Below are 20,217 nucleotides of genomic sequence, written 5' to 3'. Positions count from 1 at the left end.
TAACCAGTTGAATATTTCAAACATACTCTGTTTTATGCACCTGTCAAGAAAAAATTGCAGTGCTACCATGAAAATGCTAGTGAGAAGTTATGTCTTTTTGGTCCCAGAGCTCTATTTCAAAATTATACTTCCAGGGTTAAATCCAAGGCTTACATTGTTTTTTTTTTGTCAGTGACAGGCCACATACTGCAAAAGGTACAATGATTTCTGCGTGGAGTCTATAATACACTATTGAGAGATACTCTGCCGTTTGTACAGAGACTATTCTGTAAAAACGGTACCATATCTCTCAATATATTGTACACAGAATAACAATTTGTCATAACAATATACGGTCTTATAATGGTATGTTAGAAATAGATCACTTTGAAAGATCTTCAGCAGGACTGATACAGACATTATGACTGCATGTTGCAAGGACGTGGCTGGGGACGAACCCAAGTGCAGAACACAGGCGCTGAGGTGAGTCGTTAGGCATTAGCACCACCGCGAACAGGGAACCGGTATCCAGGACAGTCTTTACACAAAGACAAGGTTCACGTAGAGTATCCAGGAAACGATGCGGAACTTAAACTGATGGTTCTCAAGAATCAGGAAACGAGGTTTATTCACACTAGAGTCGACCAACGAACTGGCAGCTCCTGGTTGTGATTACAGGGTTTTTATCCTGCATTTACTGATGGAAAGCAGGTGTGTGTAATTAGTGGAACTGGGAATGATTGGAAATTAGATGAGGGGATTGAGGCCCAATTACTGAGGCAATAGCAAGGTGGGGAATTGCCAGATGGGACCATGACAGTACCCCCCCACCCCCAACGGGAGCCTCTAGGCGATGTTCCAGGTTTGTCTGGATGGTCCCGATGAAAGTCCTGGATGAGAGAAGGGTCCCGAATGAAGGAGCGGGGACCCCAGGAATGCTCTTCTGGACCATACCCTTCCCAGTCTACCAGGTATTGGAAGCCCCTGCCCTGAAGGCACACATCCAATAGTCATCGGACGGTGTTTGCTGGATAGTTGTCGATGATATAGGCAGGTAGGGGAGTCTCAGTCAGAGGACCCAAGAGGCTGATGGAAACTGGCTTTAATTGGGAAACATGAAAGGTAGAGTGGATACGCTTAGACCTTAGCAGTTTAAGTCGGACTGCTGTGGGATTGATGACCCTTTCTTACTTGAATGGTCCCATGAAGTGAGGAGCGAGTTTTCTAGGCTAATTTTTGAGCGGGATGTCCTTGGATGAAAACCACACCATCTGCCTAGGTCAGTACTCAGGCGCCGGAGTTCTGTGTCAGTCGGCAGTCTTCTTATTGCAATTTTCTGATCTGAGTAGGGCTGTGCGTGTCTCCTCCCAAACCTCAAGGCACCGATCGATATGGTCCCGAACAGAGGGCACCGCAATCTCCTCCTCTTGCGCGGAGAACAGCTGGGGTTGGTACCCAAGGGAACACACAAAGGGAGACCTTCCAATGGCAGAACTCACCAGAGAGTTGTGGGCGTACTCAACCCACGCCAGGTGGTCGCTCCAGGTAGACGGGTTGTTTGCCGTTACACAATGTAGCATCGCCTCCAAGCCCTGGTTGGCCCGTTCCGTCTGCCCGTTCATCTGGGGCTGGAAGCCGGATGACAGGCTGACTGATGCACCTCAGGCTTGAGAGAAGGCCTTCCATACCTGCAAGACCAACTGGGGACCTCGAACAGAGACGATGTCTGCAGGAATTCCGTGGAGGCAGAAGACGTGGCAGACGAGAAGGTCTGAGGTTTCCTGAGCGGAAGGGAGTTTGGGGAGGGCTACAAAGTGCACCACCTTGGAGAACCGGTCTACCATGGTGAGGAGAGTGGTGTTTCTGCGGGAAAGGGGTGGACCAGTGACAAAGTCTAGGGTGATGTACGACCAGGGATGACCAGGGACAGGTAGAGGACGTAGTAACCCCGTAAGTGGCTGATGGGAGGCTTTTCCAAGGGCACCGATGGAGCATGCCGAGACATAGGAATGGGTATCTGCCTCCATGGAAGGCCACCAAAAGTGTCTTTTCAGGAGAGCCTGGGTCCGATCACTCCCGGGTTAGCAGGCGAACCGAGATGTGTGCCCCCACTGGAGAACCTGGGATCTGACAGAATCGGGCACGTACAAAGGATCACAGGGTTCATTGGGCTTCCTTTACTTTGGACTCAGTCTCCCAAGTGAGGGTTGCCACCACACAGGATGGTGGGAGGATAGTCTTTGGGCTGGAAGTGTCATCCCTGGAGTCGTATTGGCGGGAGAGTGCATCCGGCTTCCCATTCTTGGACCCTGGACAGTATGTGAGGGAAAACTTGAACCGTCCAAAAGATAATGCCTAATGGGCCTGGTGGGAGTTCAAATGTTTGGCAGTCTGAATATAACCCAGGTTCTTATGATCAATCCACACAACAAACGGGTGTTCCGCCCCCTCCAGCCAGTGCCTCCATTCTTCCAATGCTAGTTTGACTGCCAGTAGTTTCCAATTCCCCACATCGTATTTCCGCTCAGCAGGGGACAGTCGGCGAGAAAAGGTGGCACAGGTTTGAAGCTTTTCATCTGAACTTGATCATTGGGACAGGACTGCTCCTACCCCAGAGTCAGAGGCGTCCACCTCAACAATGAATTGGCGGGAAGGGTCCGGATGGACCAGGATGGGAACGGTTGTGAAACGCCTCTTCAGGCCAGTGAACGCTGAGTCATCTTCAGAGTCCCAAAAAAAAGGCGTGGTAGGCGAGCTAAGCTGGGTAAGGGGGGGCCGCCACTCGACTGTAGTCCCTGATAAATCGGCGGTAGAAGTTTGAAAACCCCAGGAATCGCTGAAGTTGCTTGGGCCATTCTTCCACCACCCGGATTTTCTCGGGGTCTGCTCTTACCTGCCCGCTCTCAATGATATAGCCCAGGAAGCTGACCGAAGGAACGTGGAACTTGCATTTCTCCGCCTTCACAAATAACTGGTTTTCCCACAGTCCCTGGAGGACTAGACGGACATGGTGAATGTGTTCCTGGGGGCTGCTAGAAAATATCAAGATATCATTGAGGTAAATTAATACGAAGCGATTAATGGAGTCCCTCAGCACATCATTGATTAGGGCTTGAAAAACGGCGGGAGCATTGGTGAGGCCAAACGGCATGACCAAGTATTCGAAGTGGCCCTGAGGTTTATTAAAGGCCGTCTTCCACTCGTCCCCCTCCCTCATCCTGACTAGATGGTAGGCGTTACAATGGTCCAACTTCAAGAAGATGGTGGCTCCATGCAGTGGTTCAAATGTCGAACTAATGAGGGGTAGTGGGTACTTATTTTTAACTGTTATACTGTTTAGGCCTCTGTAATCAATACAAGGATGAAGCCACCCATCCTTCTTTTCTACAAAGAAGAAACCGGCACCCGCTGGGGAGGATGAAGGTCGAATAATGCCTGCCGCGAGGGACTCACTAATGTATTTCTCCATGGCCTCTCTCTCTGGTTGGAATAGGTTATAAAGACGACTGGTGGGTAGTGAGGCCCCAGGAAGGAGGTCGATGGCACTATCATACAGGCGGTGTGGAGGCAGCGAAAGAGTCCATTGTTTACTGAATACCTGTCCCAGGTCATGGTATTCTGTGGGGACTCTGGACAAGTCGAGGGTTTCCAAGACAGGCGGGGTCGCGGTAGTCTCCCTGGGAGATGGGGTTGGCCGCAGATGGTTGGTGTAGCAAAACAGGCTCCAGCTGGCTAACCTCCCGGTAGACCAGTCGATGTGGACTGTGCTGGTTCAGCCATGGGTATCCCAGAACTACAGGGGCTTGAGGCAAATGGATGAGATTGAACTGTACCTCCTCCTGATAGTTTCCAGAGAGAATCAAGGTCGGGGTGGCGTACCGTGAGGCACCTGAGCCAGCAGTATTCCGGCCGATACCCAGGCCTCCATTGGGGTATTTAGCGGCTCATGAGGTATTCCGGCCTGGGAGGCTATGTCTTCGTCCAGCAGACCTCCATTCAGGGCCCCAGACAATCCTTCCAGGTGAGGCGACACTTCACCTGTGAGTCGGCTGGGGTGATATACTGCATCTGATGCTCCCGATGTGGCCTTCTATATATTGGCGAGACCCGACGCAGACTGGGAGACCGTTTTTCTGAACACCTATGCTCTGTCCACCAGAGAAATCAGGATCTCCCAGTGGCCACACATTTTAATTCCACATCCCATTCCCATTTTGACATGTCTATCCACGGCCTCCTCTACTGTAAAGATGAAGCCACACTCAGGTTGGAGGAACAGCACCTTATATTCCATCTGGGTAACCTCCAACCTAATGGCATGAACATCGACTTCTCTAACTTCTGCTAATACCCCACCTCCCCCTCGTACCCCATCTGTTATTTATTTTTATACACACATTCTTTCTCTCGCTCTCCTTTTTCCTCCCTCTGTCCCTCTGACTATACCCTCGCCCATCCTCTGGGTTCCACGCCCCCCCCCCCTTGTCTTTCTCCCTGGGCCTCCTGTCCCATGATCCTCTCATATCCCCTTTGCCAATCACCTGTCCAGCTCTCGGCTCCATCCCTCCCCCTCCTGTCTACTCCTATCATTCTGGATCTCCCCCTCCCCCTCCCACTTTCAAATCTCTTACTAACTCTTCCTTCAGTTAGTCCTGACGAAGGGACTCGGCCTGAAACGTCGACTGTACCTCTTCCTAGAGATGCTGCCTGGCCTGCTCCATTCACCAGCAACTTTGATGTGTGTTGCTGGAACAATTATTAGTTTGGTGGTAGTAAGTTCTCCGTGCATTCCTTCACCTCTGCTAAAAAAAAAACAATGTCTTACTCTGGTTGAATCGCGGAGGGTTATCATTGATGTCTGTGATGGTGATGGTTACAGTAGTTGATCCAGACAATCCACCCAGCTGCCCTGCCATGTCTTTCGCTTGGATTACCAAAACATAATGATCCTTCTTCTCACGGTCCAGGTTGGCGACGGCAGTTCGGATCACTCCTAAATAAAGCACACAGAAAGAGTAAAAAGTTAAGTTATCTGCTTGGAAACAGATTCACTCCTCCATTAATAAGAATCATTTTGCACAATATAGCAGCAGTCAACTTTGTTCTGAGCAATGACATTACACCTTCATTATCATTTAGTTATCATATTATTCTGGTAGAATCGCATAAATACTTCTCGTGTACAGAACAAAGCAGCAGGAACAGGTAGAAAATCTGTATAACACATTCAGATGAACATCTTTTAAAAAACATGGGTTCAAAATCAAAGTAACCTGAGATTAGTGTAGAGGAAACCTCATGTTGAAGAGATTCAAATCAGGAGAAATCTGCCTTGTTCATTTGCCAAACTTGAACAGAATTATTTTGCAAATACTGCCAATCTTTGCATGGTTTGGTGATGTTCCATAAGTGTCTGTGGAGTGAGTGTAATGATACCAGGGTGTTCCAATGGTTTTGCCCTCAGGCAGACTGTGACAATAAACAACATGCTATCTACACAGATTTGTTGAAGACTTTTTTTTGCCATGTTACAGAAATGGCCACATAAGATTTCTAGACCATTGCACTCAACAAACTTCAATGGCAGAACACATTAAACACAGCATCATGAAACCTGTGCTACAACTTTCTTTTGTACATTAAAGAACATAAGTAAATAGGGGCAGGAGTAGACACTTGGACTTTCAAGCCTGCCTCACCATTGATAGGTTTAATTCAGAGGATCATTAGATAAAAGTCAATTAAAAACTTCATCAATTCTTTTAAATTATTAATTTCTTATTCTTTTAAATTACAGGGAATGTTGTTGAATTCTTATCAAGTTCTCCCCATGGCATTTGAAACAACCAGCCAGGCAGCATCTGTGGAGAGAGAAATGGTTAACTTACAGTTTGAAGATCCTTGGTCACATTGAAGTGTTACAAAACCTTTTGTGAATTAAACTGGGGACTGGTCACATATCTAGCTAAGTCTGTGAATTTTCTTTTTGGTCCACCATGCAGCAAATTCGATGATGCATGGAGCCAGCTAGTCATGCTCAGTGGGTCCAAATTCTGTGGCATTTTACTGTCATGGCAGATGACACAGAACACAATTGCAGTCATGAGCTGTCACAATGAGCTTGGTTAAGAGTGCATATGACATGCTTGCCTTTGTTAGCTGAGGCACTGAGTTCAAGAGTCAGGAAGATATGCTGCAGCTTTATAAAATACTATTTAGGAGTATTACATCTGGAGTATTGCATTCAGTTTTGGTCAGTCCATTATAAGAAAGATGTGAAGGCTTTAGCAAGTGTGTAGAAGAGGTTTATTCTGGTTCTGCCAGGAATAGAGGGCAGATGCTATAGGGAGAGTTTGGACAAACCAGTGTTATTTTCACTGGACCAGTGGAGACTGAGGGGAGAACTAATAGAAGTTGATAAAGTTATAAGATCACTGGAACATAAGAAATGGGAAGAGGAGTCAGCCATCTGAGCCTGCTCTGTCATTCAATAAGGTCATGGCTGATCTGGCTGCAAATTCAGCACCATTTATGGGCCTTTTCCCAACATCCTTAATTCCCTTGCTTTGCAAAAGTCTATATAATTGTGTCTTAAATGTATTTAGTGTGGTAGCTTCAACTACTTCCCTGGAAAGAAAATTCCACAGATACATTACTCTCTGGGGAAAATAGTTTTTTCCTAACCTACATCCTAAATCTATTCCCCTGAATCTTATGTACCCTAGTTCTTATCTCATCTGAGAATGGATATGACTTTCCTGCCTCTGCGTTATCTATTCCTTTCCTAGTTTTATGTTTTTGTAAGATCTCTTCTTATAGAGTTATCAGCAGATGGACAATATCCAAGGATTGAGAAAGGGGAGAGAAGTGACAGAAATTAACCATAAATTTGAGGAAAGAGTGGGAGTTGGTGGCAAAGTTGATGAAATCAATGAGCCCAGCATGAGTGCAGGAAGCAGCTCAATGGAGTCATCAATGTGATGTATGAAGGTCTGGGGAGCAATGCTGGTGCAGGCTTGGAACATGTACTGTTCCACTAGCCAACCAAAAGGCAGGCATTGCTGGGACCCATGCGAGTGCCCACGGCTACACCCTTGGTTTGTAGGAAATGGGAGGTGCCAAAGGAGAAATTATTGAGGGTGAGGACCAGTTCCACCAGACAGAGAGTAGTGGTGGTTGGGTCTGTTGTCCAGAAAGAAGTGGAGAGCTTTCAGGTCCTCTGGATGGGGGATGGAAGCGTATAGGGACTGGACATCCATAATGAAAATGAGACGCTCGGGGCCAGGGAGCATAAAGTGATTGAAAAGATCAAGAGCATGTGAGGTGACATGGACGTAGGTAGGAAGGGACTGAACCGGGGGATAAAACGGAGTCAAAGTCTGCAGACACAAGTTCAGTAGGGCAGGAGCAGACAGAAACAATGGATCTACATGGACAGTCAGGTTTATGGGTCTTGGATAGGAGGTAGAAATGGGAGGTGTGGGGTAAGTGAACTATCAGGTCGTTGGCAGTGGATGGGAGATCCCCCTGAGTCAATAAGGTCAATGATGGGGCGGGAGACGATGGCCTGGTGTTGCATAGTGGGGTCCTGTTCAAGGTGTGGGTAAGAGGAGGTGTCTGACAGTGGCCACCCGGCCTCGGCAAGGTAGAGATTAGTCCACCAAACTACTACAGCACCCTTTTTATCTGTGCGTTTGATGGTGAGGTTAGGATTAATGCAGGAAGGGTGGAGAGCAGCAGTTCAGAGGAAGTGAAGTTAGAATTGGAGAGAGGAGTGTTAATGTTGTTAAGCTTGATGTCTCATTGGAAATTAGCAATAAAAAGATCCAGAGCAGTGTGGGGTGTCTAGTAAGAGGAGGAAGGCTGAAGATGGGAAAAGGGGTCATCGGTGCGGGCTGGAGAATCCTTGGCCTATAGTGACCCATGTTTTGCCTACATTCTTTTTTAAACAGTGGTGTGACACTCACTGTCTTCCAATCCACTTGGACCTGTCCAGAGTCCAGAGAATTTTGCTAAATTATTGGAAACACATCTGCTGTAACTTTCAACATTTCTTTCAGTACCCCGGGATACATTCCAACAGGACCAGAGGATTTATCTAATTGTAGGGCCACTGGTTTGCTCAAAACTACCTCTTTAATGATGATGATTGTATTGAGTTCCACACCTCTCATTGCATCCAGAACATCTATCTTTGGTATGTTTTATGTGTCCTGCACTGTGAAGACTGACACAAGATACTTGTTCAAGGCCTCAGCCACTTCCACCAGTACCCAATATTAGTTCCTCTTTCTCCTCTTTCTCATCTTCCAAGGAACTTTAGCTCCTCTTTACCATTTCATATTATTAAAACAATTTTACTGTTGTTTTTACATTTTCTGCATTTACTTTCATAATCTAGCTTCCCTTTCTCTATTGCTTGCTTAGTGGCTTTTTTTGTTGCTTTTTAAAGTTTTCCCGATCTTCCAGTTTCCCACACTCTTGATCACTTTGTCTATGAGCTTTTAGTTTGATTTTTTTTATTTCTACAGTTACCCGGGGCTAGTTCTCTCCATCCTTACTGTCCCTGCTTATAACTGTAATACATTTTGGTTGAACAATGTGACAGTTTTTCTATGCAAATCTTTTACTATTCAGAATGTTTTCCTGCTGCCAAACAATTTCTCGGCCCCTTTGTGCTTTAACTCCATAGCCCTAAAAAATGACTAAACTAAAAAATGTGCTAAACTGACATTTTAACTTCCTGTGATTCATGCAGATGGACATTTAAATCTCTTTCCTCTCCAACATTTAATTACCTCTCACCTTTAAAATTAAATCCTGATTTTCTGTTCATTTTTTTACTGTGTTTAGATAGATATTTCCTCAGCAGCTCTAGCTCCATCTGCCTCCATTGGCAGCTGCTTTAAAGACCTGCAGTGCAGGTCATTTGGAATACCATTGTCAGCTTTTGGTCCACTACTTCTTCAGGAAATTTTCTTTGCCAGTTTCTAATTCTCATTGGACCACATTTTTGAAATTTTTCTTTGAGTTTTTGTTTTTTGAAACTCAATGCAGGATGCTTCTTTACAGGTTAGCTATTTCCTTCTTTCTCATTATAATTTCTTTTGCCTGCTTCTCTGGAACCCACATTATTAATCTCTTTCTTTCTACTTTGTTATAAAAGTTCATACAACTTTTGTTATGCTTCTTTTCAGATTAATCTCATAATTTATTATCTATTGATCATTTTTAGACCATATGTTATTGTTTTTTTCAATGAGATTACCCACCCAAAACCAACTAAATCTCTCTTTTTGTAATAAATGTAAATTCCTTTTAATTTTATACTTGTTTTCATACATTTGCTAATTCTGGAACGTACTATTCATGCAGTGAAGTTTTATTTTTTATTCAGCAAGGGAAGGTACATTTGTTGAGAATAATTATTTCTTTAAAAATATATTTTCCATTGCTTAACTACCATCTTATCTTTTAATATAATTTCTATAAATTTCAGACAAATTGCACAGACTTCAGTAATTGGCTTTCTTTAATTCAGTTTTAAGATTAATCAGATCACTTTTGCATTTAAAATGAATTTTTATCATATTATCGATCTTTTTCAGGGATTTTTTTACTAATTATCTCTGCTATATTTTGTAGCTGATGTACAATATGCAATATCAATCATTAGTAGGCTCTCTGGCAGATTTTTCTTGAAACCTGTCATGAATACATTTCATGAGTTTTTTTCAGTGATATTTTTGGTTATATTGGTTTAGCCGGTAAAATCATTCATGGTGTTGCACTCAGTCTAACGTTATTGGTCTAGAGCCAATAAGCTATTTCTACCAACTCTTTTCTCCTCTTTGTTACTTCTCAGCTTCATTGCCCCTGATTCCATCATGGTATAGAATCTGGCCCAGTGTTAGCTTTCCTATTTTCCAATCTATTTTTAAGAATAGGTGCACCATGGAATATTTAATTACTAATACTGTAACTAAATGACTAAGCACAGCTCCAATGCCATACTCAAGTTTGCTGATGACACTACTGCAGGCCATGAATCAGCATATAGAAGGGAAATTGAAAATCTAGCAGACTGGTGTCATAACAACCACTGTTAGCAGAACTATGGTACTGATTATAGATATCATGTCGAGGCACAGAAGCCTAAAGGCACACACTCAGCAATTCAGGAACAGCTTCTTCTCCTCTGCCATCTGATTCCGAAATGGACATTGAACCCATGAACACAACCTCATTTTTTGAGTATGTATTATTTCTGTTTTTGCATGAATTTTAATCTATTCATTATAAGTACACTGTTATTTATTTATGTATTTGTTTGTTTGTCTGTTTGTTTGTTTGTTTATTTATTTATTTATATATTCTTCTTCTTCAATATTACATATTGCATTGAACTGCTGCTGCTAAATTAACAAATTTCATGACACATGCCAGTGATAATAAACATGATCCTGATATCTCAGTTACAGTTACTGATCAAACCTCACTTATTCCCAAGCTCTACAGGTGTCATTAACTCATCTCTCCTTTGTACTTTTTTGTGTATTCAGATATAGCACCAATAATTTTAATTTTATTCTGTTTCCCTGGTGATCTTTGTTGTTAGTGCTCTCTTACTATTATTAAATTCTTTGTCCTTTCTAACACAAATTGTTATATTTAGCTAATCACTACTCTATTCTACAGCATGGAATTTTCTTTTTTGGTTCATAAACCCGGTATAAACTCTCCAGCATTCTCCCGGCCCGACCCTCACACCCACTATTAGCACACTGTAAAGCCTGTTAATGTTATCAACTGGAACCCCTGCCACCTGTGAATTAAGAATGGCGAGTTGAAGTCTTATGTCAATGTGATGCTACACTGGAAGCATTCTTGCTCTCGCAGAGATCCCATGAAGTCACACTGATAAACAGCTGGGAAGATGTCTTCAGTGCCCTGCTCAATAGTTCTCCCCTCAGACACTATTACTAAACCAATATGCAGCGATTGTCACATTGTGGTTTGTGGGAGCTCGTCATGTGTAGACATTAACTTCCACAAATTCGAGCATTACAACACCAACCACACTCCTAACTGTACTTGACTGACTGGGCATTGTGCTTCTGGACATTGTGGAGGAGGCTTTGTTTATTAGGAAATGTGTGTGCTCATGCTCACTATTATCAAAATCAGAATCAAAATCAAATGTATTGTCACTGTCATTAGTCGCGAAATTTGTTCATTAGTGGCTGCAGTCCAGAGCAGGCAAAACACATCACAGTAAGGTACAATAAAAATAAATAAATAAATAGGGCAAAGGATGGTGTTCCTGGGTTCATGAACGGTTTAGAAATCTGATGGCACAGGGGAAGAAACTGTTACTACAATGATGAGTGAGATTCTTCTGGCTCCTGTACCTCCACTCTAATGGAAGTACTGAGAAGAGGGCAGGTCAAATATGCTGAGGGTCCTTAATGCTGGATTCTGCCTTCTTGATGTTCTGCCTTTGAAAGATGTTCTCAATGCAAGAAAGCTTGTGCCATGATGGAGATGGCTGAGCCTTTAACAATGGTGTGCATTTCCAGCTCCATACCAGGCGGAATGCTCACCACAGTACAACGATTGAAATTTGCAGGAGTCTTTGCTGACATACAAGATCTCCCTAAATTCCTAATGGATGGCTATATCTTTCTTGATCAGCGCGAGGATGACATAGTTGTAAACCAGGTCAATTGCTTCACAACATGATGAAGGATCTTGGGCTGAAACATTGACTGATTATTCCTTTTCATGGATGCTGCCTGACCTGTTGAGTTCCACCAGCATTTTGTAAATGGTTTATGTTTTCTTTTTAGTTGTTTAACACTCTATTTATTGTTGTAATAATTTGTTACAGGATTTATTACTGAAATTGTAAATTAGAGTACCACTTCGTCGAGAACTTTCGCTCCATCTGCCACAAATGAGACTTCTTGGAGTCCAAACCTTTTAATTCCGATTCCCATTCCCACTCTGACAAGATGAGGCCACCCTCAGGGTGGAGGAGCAACAGCTTATATTCCAACTGTGTACTCTCAAACCCAATGGCATGAATATTGCTTCTCCTTCTAGTGAACAAATTACCATCCCCCTTACTTTGTTTCTCCTCCATGACCATTTACTTCTTCTCACCTGCCTAATACTTCCCCCAGGTCTCCTCCTCCTTCCCTTTCTCCTATTATCCACTCTCCTCTCCTTTCAGATTCCTTCTTCACCCACCCTTGACTTACCCACCCACCTGGCTTCACCTATCATCTTGCGGGTAGCCTTCCCCCACCATTCTATTCTGGCATCTTCTCCCTTCCTGCTCAGTCCTGAAGAAGTGTCTTCGCTGAAAAGCTGACTTTCTATTCATTTCCATAAATGCAGTCTGACCTGCTGAGCTCCTTCAGCATTTTGTGTGCGTTGCTTTGTATATCCAGCATCTGCAGACCTTCTCATGTTTGTGATTTGTTGCAGGATATTGGTCCCTGTCTAAAATGAATGAAGTCCATGTATAAGAAGTATTTTTTTTCCAGAGTAACATGAACTGAAGCTCATCAATCTCACATCGCATTTCCAGCTGTCCACTTAATATTCTAGTTCCTACACTTGTAGCTTGTCATCCGCTGATGCCGTTCTAATTGAAAAGGGCAGTTTTGGAATTTCAGCAAATGCACCTTTCAGTTTAGAGGCTCGGGAACTTGGTGACATTTGGACTTGATCAGTTTTGATAGACAACTCAAATGTCAGATGATCTCTGTGGTTTTGTAATTGAAGACTGCTGACAGTGATTGGATTTCTCAGTGAAACATTCCATAAACTTTGTTGGTTCCTGAAAGGAGTATGTGATAGTGTCCTGTGTCTGTATATGTCTGATTTGTTCAATAAAATGGGCAGTTATGTTTTAGTTGAGTCAATGATGATGCAGTTCAGTGGATAGTTAACCAGACTAACAACTTCACTGGTCACATTACCTCAATAGCATCCACTTGTTTCCATTCACACACACACACACACACACACATAACACATCACTAACCACACACACTACACATCACATGCTCTGCAGAAGCACATACCCTCCATTTTTTAGATATTCTGTCACATTTTGAGTTGTCAATAATGTATATTAGTTTTGAAATCCTATGGTTTTATTGGAAGAATAATTGACGTCTGGATTTAGCTGCTTGTAGAGTGAGACTTTCATATGGAGATAACCAGCATATTCTTGAGTTTAAAATAAAATGGGATCTCATAAAAGTGTATAAAATTCTTACAGGGCTTGACAGGCTAGACACAGAGAGGATGCTTCTTCTAGCTTGGAGGAGGAAGTCCAGAATGCTAGGATCAGAAGTCAAAGTTTGAGATGCAAGGTAAGACACTGAAAACTGAGCTGAGGAGACATATCTTCATTGACTGTACACCCATGGAATTCTCTCAGTTTTCCATTATAGCATCATTATTACAGCTCACACTGTCCGCAGCAACCATCAGGAACCCACACACACTCACCCTATTCTCTAATTCCTGGTCTGTAGTCTTGTGATAAAGCAATTAACATTTGATATCAAAAACAGATTAACCAGCCATTGCAATATCTCTGGTTGTGGGATCTTTCTTTGCTAAGAATGCTGCTCCCATACTGCCAATGCATTGCAAAAGTTGTAGAGAGTTTAAGGATGTACTTAAGTATTGCACAAGCCAAGTTGCTCTGTGAAAGCCTTCTTTCTTCTGTTCAAAAGTAATCGAATTGTGATCTGTAACAAAGCAGTTAAGTTGCTCACATCAGAAGTCTGTGGTTATAGATTCCAGTTCTAACGTTCTGTGATTGCTTGCCAATGCACTAATTGAATGTGCAAATGTGGATTTAACAAAGGGGCTTAGTTTCATCTGCGGGACGTGCTGCAAATGTGGTACTAAATGCTGCCTCAGTGCATGCATTTTATATATAGTGTGTGCAGATGTGAGCAGCTGGGAAGTTTTTTGGCATGACTTCTAACAAAATTGTAGAGCTGGTGTAGGATTTGTATGGAATTAGAAGAGATTAGAACCCTGTTGTGAATACAGAGAAAGCAGCAATACTTGGCTGGTGAGCCCGCCCTCTGTAACACTGGTGCATATCTAACCACGTTCAGGCAGACACCTGACCAATGCATAGAGCTGATAGCAGAACGACATGTAGTATTTAGCTTGCTCTCTCACTGACATGTTAATTGGCCACTGGTTTAAGTTTCTCTCCAGGTGTTTGAACGCACAAACAAATGAATAGGTGGGACCTCTGTCAACATCCTTCAGCTGTGGTCTTATACCTGACAGTCCTCTCAGGTGTGACGAAAACATCCCAAGGTTCCATGGCAGTGTTTTCAGCAGGAGTGATTCAGTTCTACATGGATGATCTGGCCAAAAGTTATCCCTTTGCCAACATCTTTAAGAAGTTCTTCAGGAGGATAATGAAATTTGGCATGCCTCCATCAAGATTACCAATTTTTATTGATGCACCATGGAAAGTATCTTATCTAAATGCACCATGACTTGGTCTGACAATGCTCTGCATGTGATCACAAGAAACTGCAGAGAGTTGTGGACACAGTTCAGCATATCACGGAGACCAGCCTCCACTCCATGGAATTCGTTGATACTTCTCACTGCCTCAGTAAAGCAGCCAGTATAAGCAAAGGTCTCACCCACCCCAAATACTTGCTCTCCTCCCTGCTTCCAACAGACAGACAGAGAGAAGCTACAAAACTTAAAAGCATATACCAACAGGCTTTGGACAGTTTTTGTGGTCACTTTTATGACTACTGAATAGCTCCCTAGTATGATAGGAGGGACTCTTGACCTCACAATCTAACCGCTGTGATCTTTCACCTAATTGTCTCTATGCACTGTATATTCACTGTACTTGCACATTGTGTTCCATTATACCTTCTACTATATTAATGCAGTGAGGATGTTTCTTCTTGCTTGGAAGAGGGAGATGGTGTGGGGGGAGGTGTTGCTAGGGCTCGGGGCCATAGTCTCAAGATTCAAGGAAAGACACTGAAAACTGAAGTGAGGAGACACAACTTCAATAAGAGCGGTGAACCCGTTGAATTGTATTGTATGAATTGTGTACAAGACCAGTTTTTCATTGTGCCTGAATACATGAGAAAATAACAAACCAATTGCATTTCCAGTTCCACTTCTAAGAGGGAGATGGATCATCATTTCACAGACAATAGAAAGGTTGACGCTGTGGATTGACAAAGGATACAGTGGGATATATAGCAGTTGCAGATATGTGTGAAGTGTTGTACTTTGGGAAATCAGATTTATAGGGACAGCAGTTAATGGCAGGGCCCTTAACAGTGCTGAAGGACAGAGTAATCTTGGGGCTCAAAGCCATAGCTCCCTGAAACTGGCTTCATAAGATGATAGGGTGATACAGAATGTGTGCAAGAAGTTTATCTTAATAGTTGAGGTGAAGTGTCAAGAGTCAAGAAGTTATGTTGCAGTGTAATAAACCTGCTGGTTAGACCACATATGGAAAATTGTAATAAATTCTGGTAGCCCTGTTATCAAAAGGATGTGCAGGCTTTGGAAACGGTGAAGAAAATGGTTAATGGCATGTGCTATTAGACAATAGAGACATGAGATATAGGAGCAGAATTAGGCCATTTGGCTCATCGAGTCTGCTCCGTCATTTCATCATGGCTGATCCAATTTTCCTCTCAGCCCCAAACTCCTGCCTTCTCCCCGTATCCCTTTATGCCCTGACCAATCAAGAATCTATTAACCTCTGCCTTAGATGTACATATATCTACACAGCTGCCTGAGGCAAAGAATTCCTGGATTCACCACCCTCTGGTTAAAGAAATACCTCTTAACCCCCATTCTAAAATGACGCCCCTCTTATTCTGAGGCTGTGTCCTCTGGTCTTAGATTTTCCCACATTGGAAACATTCTCTCCACATCCGCTCTTTCAAGGCCATTCAATAGGTTTCATTGAGGTCACACCTCATTCTTCTGAATTCCAGTGAATACAGGCCCAGAGACATCAGACACTCTCCATATGACAAGACGTTCAATCCTGGCATCATGTTTATGAATCTCCTTTGAAGCCTCTCAGTTTCATCACATCCTTTCTGAGATAAGGGGCTTAAAACTGCTCACAATACTCCAAGTGTGGCCCCACCAGTGCTTTATAAAGTCTCAACATTACATAAGGGGAGGTTGGACAAATATGGGTTGTTTTCTCTGGAGTAGTGGAGGCTGAGGGGAGTTCTGAGAGAAGTTTATCATATTACAAGAGCTACAGTTAGAGAAGACAGTCAGTGTCTTTTTTCTCCAGGATCGAAATGTCCAAAACAAGAGGGCATGTATTTAAGGTGAGGGGAGAATTTGAAAGGAGATGTATGGGGCAAGATTTTTTTTACCCCTCTTTCGATAATTTTCACATTGCGCGTACAGCTAACTAGCATCAGGAAGTCAACCCCACTCAGCATCAGTGATTATCAAACTCACTTAAATCTGTTCACAGGACAAACCAAACATTCCATGGGTCAATCTAATGATTCAATGTTACATTAATTCCAAAGTTTATCCTCTTGTAGGTCAGATGAGATACAGAATGTAGAACATAGAAGAGTACAGGGCTGGAGAAGTCCCATGTTGTGTCAATCTAATTAAACTAGCAATTAAACACCTAACTAAGTTTGTCCATCCTGCCCACACAATGACCATATCACTCCATTCCCTGCACATTCATGGGCCTACCTAAGAGCCCCTTGAATGCCTCTGTTGTGTTTGAACCCACCACCATCCTGGTACCATATTCCAAACACCCACCAGTCTCTGTATATCTCCTGTGAATTACTACACTCACCTTAAATCTCACAAAAGCCCTGTGCAGCCTCAGCACTGTTCCATTCACCATTCCAATTACGCTGGTCAAGTGCCAACTTCCTATTAGTATTCTGCGTGCTTATTTTTGTATATCATGAATCGGTACTTCAATATCCCAACAGTCACTAGATGGTCACGGTTCCAAATCTTGCTCCTTTTCATTCATCCTGTCAAAAATACATAACCTCCTGATTTCTAACATTCCATCTGCTACCTTTTCCCCAGTTCAATGAATACATCTGTAGCCTTCTGCAGACTCTTTGAATCCCCCTCACAGCTGCATTCTCACCTACTATGTCTCATTAACAAATCTGGCTGCATTACAATTTACCTCTTATTCTAACAATTCAGGTGAACTGTGAACAAGAGACCAAAAATATCCCTTGATGCACCCATAAGTAACAGTGTGCCAAAATGAAAATGATTTTCTTAATACTATTCTCTGTTCACTGCCCTTTAACTGTTTTCTATTAATGGCAGTATCTCATCATATGAGCCCTTATTTTATAGGGAGAGCTTCTAGTATGATAAATTTCTAAATGCTTTTAAACAGGAAACACATATTAAAGCCTTAACCTACCATGCTGTTATATGCTTCAAATACCTTTGTTTGTCAAACATCCTTCCCTTTAATGAAATCATGTTGACTCAGCTTTATGATTTAATAAATATCATGTATCACATGTTCGATGATAAATTCCAGTGTGTTTCAAGAAGCAGATGTTGGACTGGCTTCCATGGGAAAGACTGCAGTCGACGTTTATGGCTGACACTTCATCAGGACTGGCCTGAAACGTTGACTGTACTCTTTTCCATAGACCTCCACTCCCCCTACTTTCTACTCCGAATCCTCATTTTTTTTCCTGTCCTGAGGAAGTGCCTTGGCCCAAAATGTCAACTGTACTCCTTTCCATAGATGCTGCCTGGTCTGCTGAGTTCCTTGAGCAATTTGCGTGTGTTGCTTGGATTTCCAGCACCTGCAGATTTTCTCTTGTTTGCCTATATTCCATTATTTTTTTCTCCCTCTCCTTTTATTAAGCTGTATTATTACATTTGCTCTATGATAATCTGTTTGGATGTTCCAAGGTCAATTGAAATCTTCATGACTATAGTACATTGACCATGCCTCCAACCACCTCTTTCAGAGATTTTTGTTGCAGATTCTGAGGTAAGTTCCTTTAATTTCCCAGTTCTATTGAGTGAAGTGAGTCACTTTAGGTTTCCCATTCTTTTCAGATTCTCCATTTCTGCTGTATTTGTTGTGTCTTCCCATGTCAAGTCTGCTAAAAGGAGTATATACGTATAATGTGCAGACAGTACACCCCGCATGTGGTCTCCTGATTTGGAAGACATTTGGCTGTTAGTTACCGCTTCCTAATCACTCCCAATCTATCTATTCATTTAACACACACAAAATACTGGTGGAACGTAGCAGGCCAGACAGCATCCACAGGAAGAAGCAAAGTCCTGACAAAGGGTCTCGGCCCGAAACGTCGACTGTGCTTCTTCCTATGGATGCTGTCTGGCCTGCTGCATTCCACTAATATTTTGTTTGTGTTGCATGAATTTCCAGCATCTGCAGATTTTGTCGTGTTTGCTTTATCTATTCATTTAATGCTTTTCCATTACAACATTCTATTAAACACATCATAATCTTGATTTAATTTAACACAATTCTCAATATACTTAGCTACCCATGGATAACTTTTCTTGTGAATTTTTATTTATCAATAGGCTGAGCATTTATTGAGGATTTTGCAATATTTTTCTAGTTGCTTGTCATTAAATTTAATTTCCCAATCTACTATTCCCATAAACTGTACACCCATACCCATGCAAACAACAGGAATTCTGCAGATGCTGGAAATTCAAGCAACACACATAAAAGTTGCTGGTGAACACAGCAGGCCAGGCAGCATATCTAGGAAGAGGTGCAGTTGACGTTTCAGGCCGAGACCCTTCGTCAGGACTAACTGAAGGAAGAGTGAGTAAGGGATTTGAAAGTTGGAGGGAGAGGGGGAGATCCAAAATGATAGGAGAAGACAGGAGAGGGAGAGATGGAGCCAAGAGCTGGACAGGTGATAGGCAAAAGGGATACGAGAGGATCATGGGACAGGAGGTCCAGGAAGAAAGACGAGGGAGGGGGGAACACAGAGGATGGGCAAGAGGTATATTCAGAGGGACAGAGGGAGAAAAAGGAGAGTGAGAGAAAGAATGTGTGCATAAAACTAAGTAACAAATGGGGTACGAGGGGGAGGTGGGGCATTAGTGGAAGTTAGAGAAGTCGATGTTCATGCCATCAGGTTGGAGGCTACCCGGACGGAATATAAGGTGTTGTTCCTCCAACCTGAGTGTGGCTTCGTCTTTACAGTAGAGGAGGCCGTGGATAGACATGTCAGAATGGGAATGGGATGTGGAATTAAAATGTGTGGGCACTGGGAGATCCTGCTTTCTCTGGCGGACAAAGCGTAGGTGTTCAGCAAAGCGGTCTCCCAGTCTGCGTCGGGTCTCGCCAATATATAAAAGGCCACATCGGGAGCACCGGACGCAGTATATCACCCCAGCCGACTCACAGGTGAAGTGTTACCTCACCTGGAAGGACTGTTTGGGGCCCTGAATGGTGGTAAGGGAGGAAGTGTAAGGGCATGTGTAGCACTTGTTCCGCTTACACAGATAAGTCTCCGTCTCCGAGCCTACTTCTTCGGCAAGGACTCTTCCACCCCCACCGATGACCCCTTCTCCCATCTTCAACCCTCCTCTTCTTCATGGACACCCTGCTCTGGTCTTCTGCCTGCTCTGGATCTCTTTATCCCTAACTGCCGACGGGACATCAACCGTCTCGACTTCACCGCACCTTGTCCCCATTCCAACCTCACTCCTTCGGAATGCTCTGCTCTCCACTCCCTCCGCACTAATCCTAACCTTAATATTAAACCTGCCGATAAGGGGGGTGCTGTTGTAGTCTGGCGTACTGACCTCTACCTTGCCGAGGCACAGCGACAACTCGCGGATACCTCCTCTTATTTACTCCTCGATCATGACCCCACTAAGGAGCACCAGGCAATTGTCTCCCACACCATCACCGACTTTATCCGCTCAGGGGATCTCCCATCCACTGCTACCAACCCTATAGTTCTCACACCTCGCACTTCCCGTTTCAACCTCCTACCCAAGATCCACAAACCTGCCTGTGCTGGCCGACCTATTGTCTCAGCTTGCTTCTGCCCCACCGAACTCGTTTCTGCATACCTCGACACGGTTTTATCCCCCCTTGTTCAATCCCTTCCTACCTATGTTCATGACACTCCTCACGCTCTTAAACTTTTCGATGATTTTAAG

The 20,217-nt window shown here is 43.4% G+C and overlaps 1 protein-coding gene across 3 annotated transcripts in view; it reads right to left on the bottom strand.

The window, feature by feature from the left end:
- Nucleotides 1-20,217, bottom strand: part of LOC140185111 (cadherin-22-like) — a 1,010,842-nt gene that overhangs the window by 397,681 nt on the left and 592,944 nt on the right. For all 3 annotated transcript variants that reach the window (XM_072238393.1, XM_072238399.1, XM_072238408.1), the window contains exon 5: nucleotides 4,805-4,972. In XM_072238393.1, the coding sequence (XP_072094494.1) occupies nucleotides 4,805-4,972 (168 nt within the window). The remainder of the gene's footprint in view (nucleotides 1-4,804; nucleotides 4,973-20,217) is intronic.

The sequence above is a fragment of the Mobula birostris genome, chromosome 2 (assembly GCF_030028105.1).
Source record: "Mobula birostris isolate sMobBir1 chromosome 2, sMobBir1.hap1, whole genome shotgun sequence".
NCBI classification, from domain to species: Eukaryota; Metazoa; Chordata; class Chondrichthyes; order Myliobatiformes; family Myliobatidae; genus Mobula; species Mobula birostris.
This window is presented reverse-complemented; position numbering and strand designations above follow the sequence as displayed.